This window comes from Nerophis ophidion, linkage group LG09 (assembly GCF_033978795.1).
Source record: "Nerophis ophidion isolate RoL-2023_Sa linkage group LG09, RoL_Noph_v1.0, whole genome shotgun sequence".
Taxonomy (NCBI): domain Eukaryota; kingdom Metazoa; phylum Chordata; class Actinopteri; order Syngnathiformes; family Syngnathidae; genus Nerophis; species Nerophis ophidion.
In genome coordinates, this window is record NC_084619.1 from 45523261 (window position 1) to 45533729 (window position 10469).

The 10469-nt window shown below is 38.4% G+C and overlaps 1 protein-coding gene across 1 annotated transcript; it reads right to left on the reverse strand.

The window, feature by feature from the left end:
• Positions 1-1091: 1091 nt before the first annotated feature.
• LOC133558822 (uncharacterized) lies at positions 1092-3937 on the reverse strand. Its single transcript, XM_061909961.1, has 4 exons — positions 2908-3937; positions 2612-2767; positions 2274-2366; positions 1092-2070 (listed from the first exon to the last, which is right to left on the reverse strand). The coding sequence occupies exons 1-4, from the start codon at positions 3244-3246 to the stop codon at positions 1777-1779; spliced, it is 882 nt and encodes a 293-aa protein (XP_061765945.1). The 5' UTR covers positions 3247-3937; the 3' UTR covers positions 1092-1776.
• Positions 3938-10469: the final 6532 nt, after the last annotated feature.

The following is a 10469-nucleotide window of genomic DNA, read 5'->3' on the forward strand; positions in this document are numbered from 1 at the left end:
AAATTTGCAATGGTTATTTAACAAAACACGACTTCACCAAAATTTAGGCCAGTCGATTAAGCTAACTAATTTTTTAAAGTTTTTTTTTCTTTTACACATTATTGCTGATGGTGTTTATTTTGAACATGCATATAATTACAGTATGATACATAACGTGTTTCCAGTTACCCATGGCAGCATGTCTGAACAGGAATAGTAAAGCACTTTTTAAGTCCATTCAGTCATAGTAATGCTTATATAGGGTGTCAGATATTACATTTGAACTTGAACTCTTTAAAGAGGTCATTTTGTTTATTTATGTATTTGTTTAAGCACTCAATTTTGGCCTACATGAAATGTAATGATGATTTCTGTTTTTGTTTTACATACCTATTTGTAAGCCATATTTTTGCACCCTTTCAAAACTGCTCATTTTGAGAGGCCGAGTTTATATCTGCAAATTAACACCCACGGCCCCTCAAGCTGCACTGAAAAAAATAACTCATAAGATTTACTTAAAAAATTATTGTAAGTATTTGCACACAAATGATTTTAGTACAATTTAATGCTGCAATATCAAGTAACAGTCACTTGCCAGTATCAAGTAAATTCTACTTACCATATAACATAACAGTTGTGAAGATATTAAGTAACAGTTATTTAATTAGATCCAAGTTTTAAGTTATATTTGAACAAATTAAGTAAAGTCTACTTGTTTTTCATCGGCAGGAACATCATTTTACTCAAAATTTTAAGTACATTTTATGTATCTGTAGTATTTGCTGTTATAAAGTTATTCAGTAGATTTTAATTATTTTCTTGTTCTTGACATTTTAATTTACTTGGTTGCATTATGTTACACTACTCACTAAAATTAGGTAATCATTGCCCGTTTTCTTTTGATAAATGTTACGAAATAAATTTAACCAATACTCTATGCATTTAATATATATGTATCACATATCACATATCACACACCTAAATTACAATGCAATCAAACAGTTTCTTTTTAATTCAATCTTACAACCCTCTGAAACAGAGTTTCTACATTCATTGCAGAAATATAATACTCAACAACAACTTTTGGGAGAGGGTCAGGACAGAAACCGCCTCTTAAACTTCGAGCAGCGTTGTATGGATTATGTATACCCCTATTTAAATAGGGGGGAAAAACAGAATGTACTGTACAAGTACTGCGTTAATAGTAAAAGTGCATTATATTGTACTGCATTAGAATGTGTACTAACAGTAAATTAAAGATGTATCTCCAGCAAAATGTATTCAAAGTAAATAGTAGTAATAGTATATATTTTAAAGAAAATATCCAAAGGTTGGTATGACTGGTAAACAACAAATACACAGTATTACACATTATACACCAAATCCAACATAGATCTGGTAACATAGTCACTTCTCAAATATGCAATTAAAATCTTACAAACCTACACACTGAAAAAGTGTAATTTCAACATTTAAACCTGTCCTCTGACTAGTGCACTTTTAAGTATGCAATTAAAACATTAATGAAATAAAATCAACAGAATCAACTAAAAATAAACAGCTTAAGGTGTCTAACCATTCTTAGTGAAGAACACAATCTTCACTGTAATTAACAGATACCTTATTTGACAAAAAATGAAAAACATTTATGACAGGCAACTAACCAAGATGAACTGGAACTCAGTGCTAATTCTTGGCATTTCTTCACAAGAGTCCATGCATGATGCTACATCCTCAACAAGGGTCCATAAATGATGTCATTTTCCTCCTCTGGGATGACAAAGTCATGACATGCATTTAGGAAAGCAACTTCAACTTCAAGGTGTTTACTTTTGTGAACAGTTTGAATCCATCCAGCTCCAGCAAGAGTTTTTGGAAGACTTCAAAAGTGTAGCGCAAAGTTGGAGGGTATGCCAAGTTCAGGGCATAAATCAGTCCCATGAGCAGTGAGCAAGCTTTCACAGTACTGTTGCACCCTGGCAAAATCTCATGGCCTTCCACAAGGATGGAGACATCGATTGGAATCTCATCAGCGCTGTGGACGACGAGTATTTTGAGGATGTGGTTACTGACATCACCCCGGCTGTCCTCCTGCATACAATATACAACAAAGAAAGAAGAATATTATTGAGAAACAAATAATAGAACTGCATGAATCATTCAAAGTGACTTCATTATCAGGGAAGAATGAACACAAGAATATATGTTCCTTTGTCTGCTTTCCTCTTAAATTTGACATTAAATTAACCTGTGTCATTAAAAAATATTTTTAAATGATTAAAATAATGCTATACCAAGCAGTCTTCAAAAAGTTCCTCTTCTTTCTCGCCAAGGTACAGTATAAGGCTGCGGATAATGGTTTCACGCCTCATCTCAATTGTCTGTTTCTGTGAACAGATTAAGAACATGAACATAACCATTATACATACACAATGAACTGTCAAGTGAAAACACAAGTGCATATATTTGCTCTCGTGTTTTAAGTGCATGGACCCGGAGCGTGCAAGGGAATGGAATCTACCAAGTGTGTGGCTTGTCCTGTACGTGCATACTGTATGTGTCTGTGAGTGAGAAAAAAAGTAGGTCCAGCTCCCTGTAAAACATACTGTATGAACACGCAAAACAAGCACACCTGACTCAGTCTGTCCAGGAGAAGCCTCATCTTGATCCCCATGGCACCTCCCTTGGCTTTCATCAGGGTAATACGTTTTGGTGTGTGTTCGTCCAGTTTGTGCATGAAGGTTCGCTCCAGGGGAATGGTAGTTATTCTCCTGAATTCCTCCTTGATCTGAATTGACAAAAGATTCACAAGTACATCAATATTATTTTTAAATAGAAGTTCATTTTTGAAAAGAAAATTCATTCATTAATTATTGTTACAGCTCAATAAAGCAAATAAAATGTTTAAGGCTTTATAGAATCACCTACCTCAGCTTCACAAAACAAACCAGGACATCTCTCTTTGAAGTCAGCAGCAGCAGGACTATCACTAACAACCTCGAGTCTTCGATAGGAAAACGTGTTGGCCATTTTTTCTTTAATTATTTTAGCGTTGTCCTTCCTGTTAACCTTGTTAAGGAGCTCCTGTCTGTCCCTCTCCAGACTGTCGTTGCTTTCTCCACTTGGATGAGGGGGAAGGAAGTTCACCTCTGCATTTTTTGCAGAATATCTCTCGCCAGGGGCCTTCCTTTTCAAGGAGTTGATGTGAAGCTCGGGACAAGGGACATTGCGCCTTTTCAGTTTGCTTCGGAAATTGGCCATCTTCATTTTGAGACGATTCTGCCACCCATGTGTGCCTGAATACTAGGTCCCAGGCTCCCTCAAGCATGGGTGTTTGTTTAGTAGAGCTTCTACAACTTCGAGTTGTTGAAGAGCACTGGGATTGGCCTGGTAGTGGTAGATTGCTTCTGCAAGTTTCTCTAGAATGTCAGAGTAGATACTTGGATCCTGAAGGAGTGAGCCATCGCGTTCATAAGCTTGATTTCCAGCTTCAAGAATAATTTTGACACCATATGAAAAGATGGGTATCACAAAATTGGTTGGCCATGGCTCTGATCGATACTCTGCTGAAGGTTGTAAAATAATGGTGTCAGATGAGCTGGCTGAGGAACTCTCATCTTGAGAAGACTGATCCAGCGGCACTGGAGTGGAGGAACCTGAAGGCTCACTGATAGAAGTCAATGTCAAAATTACAGATGGTTCTGTTTGAACTAGTTTGATTGTGTCCTTGTCATTAACCACATCGGTTGATGTTAGTGTGAAGAATTGATTATCGATATCTTTGTCCATGCATTACACTGCATTACAGTGTAACTCCCTTCAAGTTTAAAATGATTCTGCGCAGCTGCCAAAAGTTTGTCTACAGTGCTAGGGATTCCATCTGTTAGGGTTAATTTATAAACTTGTGTCTCTTCAATAACAACACTTAGTTGAGTTGGGGCAGACATGATCACAGTCTTGGGCAAGCAGAACTGCAAGAGAGAAAAAAAGAAGACATGGTGTGATAACAAATAATAAAAAAGTACTAAAAAACAAATAATATATTTTCACACCCTGAATAATACATGACATTCACAAATCAGACAAAGTATAAAAAAATAATATTTTTACAACAGGAAATCATCAAAAAAAAAAAATCTAATTCTATTTTATGTTGATTATTGAGGCTGTAAAGAAAGAGCGGTGTTTGTGTCCACTATGACATCAATAATAAACTTAAAGTAGAATTATCACTTTTGGGCAACATCTACAAAAACAGAAAATTATATTAGATAGATAGATAGATAGATAGTACTTTATTTATTCCGTCAGGAGAGTTCCTTCAGGAAAATTACAATTTTCAGCACAATCCCATTCAAGATCAGACAAACATTACAGGGAGACAGAACAGGATCGCTGACGGGTCTGCCGGCTTCCAGCGCCCCTTACAAAAAAGATTGAAAAGTGTAAGACATTGTAGTTCTTCATGTCAGTACACTAGTTTTCATGATGGTACCCACTTCAAGGAAAACACATTTCTTTGTGTAGAATAGTTAAGGCTTTCACTCCTACTTTACTGTGATGACTTTGAAATATGCAATCCATTAGGAACATTTCGAAAGAAGCACAAGGTAACAGGTGTTTACTGGGTGTTTGCTGATATTCCGTCTGTATTGAGGTTTACATTATCATCTATTTACTTACCTGTTTTGTGCAAGGCAGACGACATTAAGAAATGTGTTTATCCCCAAGTGTTAGATCCATTGTTAAGTGATTTGAAAAGACTTGAAGAAGATGGTCTTTTTGTGCCCTGTTTAGGAATAATAATAAGGGGCACTGTTTTTTCCGTGATTGCCGATAACCTTAGTGCCCACTCAGTTGGGGGGTTTATTGAAAGTTTCAGTGGGTCACACGTTTGTAGATTTTGTGTAGGAGAGAGAGCCCAGTTTCAGGAATTTGAGGTCAGGACAGGAGCATTCCCAGGTAGAACAAAAGAGCATCACAAGTTGGACATTGAAGCAGCATTCAGTAGTAACACTCATAGTCGTGGAGTTTAAGGACAGTGTACTATTACTGAAAGATTAAATAATTTTCATGTGAAAATAGGTTACCCACATGATGTATTACATGATTTACTTGAGGGTATTGCACCTTTAGAACTGGCATTGCGATTAGATATTTTGATAAAGAAAAAATATTTCTCTCTTGAGGAGCTCAATAAAATAATCAAACACTTTCCATACAAGTGGAAAGACAGAACAAATTGTCCCCAAGTTATACCACCAACATTTGCCTCCCGTAAAACCATGCAACTGAAAATTGGTGCTTATTGAGGCTACTTCCACATGATTGGCTCCAAAGTAGAGGAAGAAGAACAAGCATGGCAGTTGTTGATGACACTCAAAGATCTTGTTGAGCTGGTTATGTCACCTACTCACACAGATGAAAACATTGGTTTCCTCGCTAGCCTGATTTCTGAGCACAGACAGAGATTTAACAGTGTTCTTCCACAAGCGAACCTGATCCCAAAACACCACTTTGTAGAGCACTATCCCCAGCTCATCAAATCATTTGGCCCCCTAATGTCTTCATGGACAATGAGGTTTGAAGGAAAGCACCAATTCTTTAAGAAGATTATAAGACAGACTAGTTGCTTTCGGAACATTTTAAAGTCTATGGCAAGCAAACACCAGTCCATGATCACATGCCGTCTCCATGCTTCAGTTGTAAAAAAGTCTGCCGTGTCTGTATCAAAGATGTCAAGTGTTCCATTAGAAGTTGTAAATGAGAACGTACAGCAATTTCTATCACATACATTTCCTTAGGAGACAGGTCTTAATTTGACCAACCAGGCAGAATTTTAGGGCACCAGTTACAGTGTTGGCATGATGTTGGTATATGGCTCCACATCTGGGTTGCCTGACTTTGCTGAAATACTACAAATCTTCATTCTTCATGACACCTTAGTGTTTGTAGTGAGACTGCAAAGTGCATGGTACTCTGAGCATTTTAGATGTTTCAAGTTGGAGTCCACAAGAGTTGTCAAAGTAATTGAGCAATCACAACTCACTGACACATACCCATTGGCTACTTATGCAGTGGAAGGTGATCGCATGGTTTCTTTGAAACACCACATCTGCTTGTCAAACTAGGTAAAGTAACCCAAGTCCTTCCTACATGTTTTTCTATTTATTCCTTCAGTTGACGGGTAGAGCTTCACTGTGCAGAAGCAGATGATATTTTAAGATTTTTAACAGAAACTGGAATTTTTGTGGGGGAAAAAAACATCAGACACAGAGAAATGTTATTTTAAATAACTATTTCTCTTGTATTCTGTGCCAAGAGGGCCTTCTCCACTAAAGGCTACACTAAGAGGATTTAACTGGCAAAGACTTTTTACTAAATCTGTGATCACCACTTCTTCAACAGTGCAGTTATGGTTTTGTAATGTACTATGGACAATATTTTTAATAACAGGTGCAGATGCTGAACAAGTAATAAACTGAAGCTCCTCTACAATCTCATCTATACATCTTCTAGGCACATTGAATATACAGTCTAGTTTAAGCAATAAGGAACCAAGGTCATCAACAATAGCCTGGACTAAATCTTTAACCTCTTGGACAAATGATTCATCAGAAGTAACTTCACTTTCAATCAAACTACTACCCTCTGTTACCTCACTTGCCTGACTTGAATGTGTCTGGAATACAGTATTTTTAAATTCTTCAATGCAGTGAGGATTGTGCCTCCTACTTTTATGTGAAGCAAAAGTTGAATATATATTCGCACTGTAGTCACAAACTTTAAAAACACAATTAACAGTTTCGTGCTTTTTCAGATGAGTCCCGAGGTGTTCAAAATTGTGTTTCTCTGTGTTAAAACTACATGAATTACATACAAGACACGGAAATGAAACTATCTGCCCTAACTGTTGAGTCTGTGTATGATTTCTAGACGAATGTACATGAAGTGCCCCCCAACTTTTAAATAAACTAGGACAATCTGAGTACAAACAGGGTAGTGATCAGCCTTGACTAGTGTGTGGATGCTTCAATCTATGTTTTATAAGCTCTAAACGTTTTGATGACCTAAAATTGCATCGTTTGCACGACCATCTCATACCACAAGAGGTCTACTCTTTCTCCATGATGAATTTCTCCTCAACTTCCTCTCCCTAGCCCTCAACTCCAACTGTCCACAAAGTCCACTGGCTCCTCCAAAGGGCACCCTGAAAATGTAGAGACACAATTTGTGGTATTAAAACAATGGTCTAAAATATTCAGCCACAATTTTAATATTACATTATGATGGATGAATAAGGGAAAATAACAAAGCAATATAATGCATACATTATTTTCTACTTGCTTGAATTATGAAAATAATGTTGTGATGGAAAAATATTTTAATAAGAAACAAACTACATCATAAACATTAATGAACATTTTGTTTTGTCTAGCTAAATAAAACAATTAACACATGACAGATTTATTTGCGAGTAGAAGTTGTAATGAACAATCCATTCTTTCATTGAATTACAAAAACATTTTGCTGTGGGCTTCACACCGATAACTAGCTTCTTGTCAAAAAAAAAAAAAGAAAAGAAAGAAAACTGCCAGCGAAGTCTGTTTGTAATCGCAAGCTGATGCTCTCAAAGACCTCTGGCGCTTCTGTCAATAAATGTGTGTTTTAAAAACCTATTCTGGGGCATTTCTCCCAAACATTCAGCAGTATCGCCCCCTCATTCCCAATGCACATTAATTAACATTAATTCACTAACGTTAACGTTACTTCAGTGTCGCCGCCAAAAGTTTTACAGAGAACAATACCATGTTCTACTATGTTGACGTCAGTTGATAAAAGTTATACCGTTAGGTTGGTAGTTTTTTTAATATCCTAACTTTATGTAGCCGAGTGTCCTGGGTTCGCATATTCTGGGTACTGATAAAATAGAATAATAAAAGGGTCATGAGAGCAGGTCCGGTCTCCACCATTTCTTTATTGTTCCCTTCTTTACACCTCTCTCCATATACCACACCTTCTTCAACAACCCACCTTAATATAGACCACTTACGTCACAGTCCTACGGCAACACTGGAGGGACACCCTGAACTGTTTGTTACATACGTCCCCCCCTCAATTAGAAACGTCCCCGTTTCATCACAATCAAAATAGGTAACAAACAAAAGGAAATAGAACAGAGAAAAGGAAAAAAAATCACCATCTTGATGCACACAATAAATCAACAATATATATATATATTTTTTACTGATCCACACTGTATTGCATAGGCTAGCACACTGGCCCCTCAAACAGCAAAAAAACTTCCAGATGCGAAGGAGGTCGCTACAATCACCCCTTGTGAAATAGTTCAATTATGACGCTCCATCATGCCATCAGACTTGGGGTTATAGACAGTGGTGCGCGCCACTTTTTTCTTTATTTTTTTATTTTTTTTCCAAGCAACTGGCAGAGTCTAATAGAAAGAGAAACACCGTGAGGCCCCCACACGTCCCCCATGGGAACTTCTGAGCCTCTCCAGAATGTCCATGGCCACCCTCCGGATGGGGCAACAAACCTGGGACCCCCCCATGGGAACTTCTGGGCCACTCCAGGATGTCCATGGCCACCTTCCGGATGGGGCGACAAATCTGGGACCCGCCCACAGGGACGTTCAGGGCACCGACGGGTCCGACATGCTCTGCCCTGCTCACGCCACTGTCAGATGTCTCTCAGCATGAAGGGCCAGTAGTAAGATTGCGGCGGAACGCCTCCGCAACCAGCCGGCCCACGTCCGCAGCAAACACCTCCAAGCTCTCCCCCAGGACACGAACACGCGCCGACGGGTTGGCCCCGAAGCGGTCCACCAATTGTCTTTGTTTAAAAAACTTCCCCCAGTATCCCACGGGATGAGTCGGGAGAATCCGAGAATCCTCAACAGCTCCTGGTTGCAGCCGCGGTCTGCTCCCGCCGTCGGTGAAAGGAGCGGTTAAAAAAAAGTCCACTTTCGACATTCATGCCGTGTGAGTGTCCGTCAAACAGCGCCTCGCCGGGCTTAAAAAGGGTCTTCGTCACCACACCACGTGTCCGCAAAATGGCCGGGAAGCTTAGCAGCTAACTCAAAACTCACGTGCCCCGTGTAAAACTTTCTTCTTTTTTTTCAACACAGCGGTTCAGAATCCCACCGCATCCACCGAAGTAGCCGAGTACTGATAAAATAAAATAATAAAAGGGAGTCATGAGAGCAGGTCCGGTCTCCACCACTTCTTTATTGTTCCCTTCTTTACACCTCTCTCCATATACCACACCTTCTTCAACAACCCACCTTTATATAGACCTTTTACGTCACAGCCCTACGGCAACACTGGAGGGACACCCCGAACTGTTTGTTACACTTTATATTAGTTAACTTTAGTTTTTATCAGGAAAAATTGCAGCCCTCCCACTACAGGCCAGCACGGACCAATGTAGCGTTATGCTAACTTTTTTACTTAACTTACTTACTTACTTAACTTAACTTAATTAACTTATGAGCAGTTACATATCTTGTGTCAAACTACATGCAGACGTATATTATCACAAATTTAAAACAGAACGTAATAACTTACCTGTGGAATGACTTGCGCACGCTACACCTTGCAGTGCTCTGTGAAGTGATCCTAACAGCCGGAGCAGAGCCGGTCGGCCAGAGCCTGTTGTGCTGTGCGCATCCGTCGTGCATGCGTTTCAAAACACTAGATTTTCAGAGTAAAGTTTATGTAATATTTTTAGGTTTATGTACGTACAATTAAACATTTAAATAGTATGAGGAAACATAAGTAAAACTTACACTTCCCCCATAATTCATGTATTACGTTAATAAAATGTTTAATTTTACTTAAGAAACTCTCGTTTTTACTGAATGTAAACATAGTTACACTAATAGAGTTTACAGCACCAAAAAGTCACTTTTTTCAGTGTGAGTCAGCATTTGCCCCTGCCTGTCTTCGGGTAAGCCTTTACCGTATATAGAGATATCCACAGTTGTCACAAGTCCGAAAAACGTCGCTGGACTGGCAAATTTGGAGTAAATAGGGAAGAAGGCAATATTGTTTTGTAAATATCTCTGCAATACCTCCACTGTTAAGTGAGTGTGCAATCCATTTTGCGTCTCTCTTTTCATTAATATGTTAAATATATGCTGATCGTCAGAACACCCACAGTACTTTGAGGAAAAGATGCAAATACAATTACTTAGCACACACAATGTGTTTTATCAACACTGATCACCATTTTGGGAACACTATTTTATGTTTCATTTAGCATGTGTGGAAATGACATGCAAACTGACATACACACACAGCAGTGAGAAAAGAGGTGCTCGTGCTAAACAGACAGACGAAAATCGTCCATCATATGTGTGTGTTTCAAAATTTTTAGAGGTTATAAAATAAAAAAATAGTAGACATTTCATCTATTCAGCAATTTCCTTCTATAACTGTACAGCTGCTGAGTGACTAATGGGGCTGATT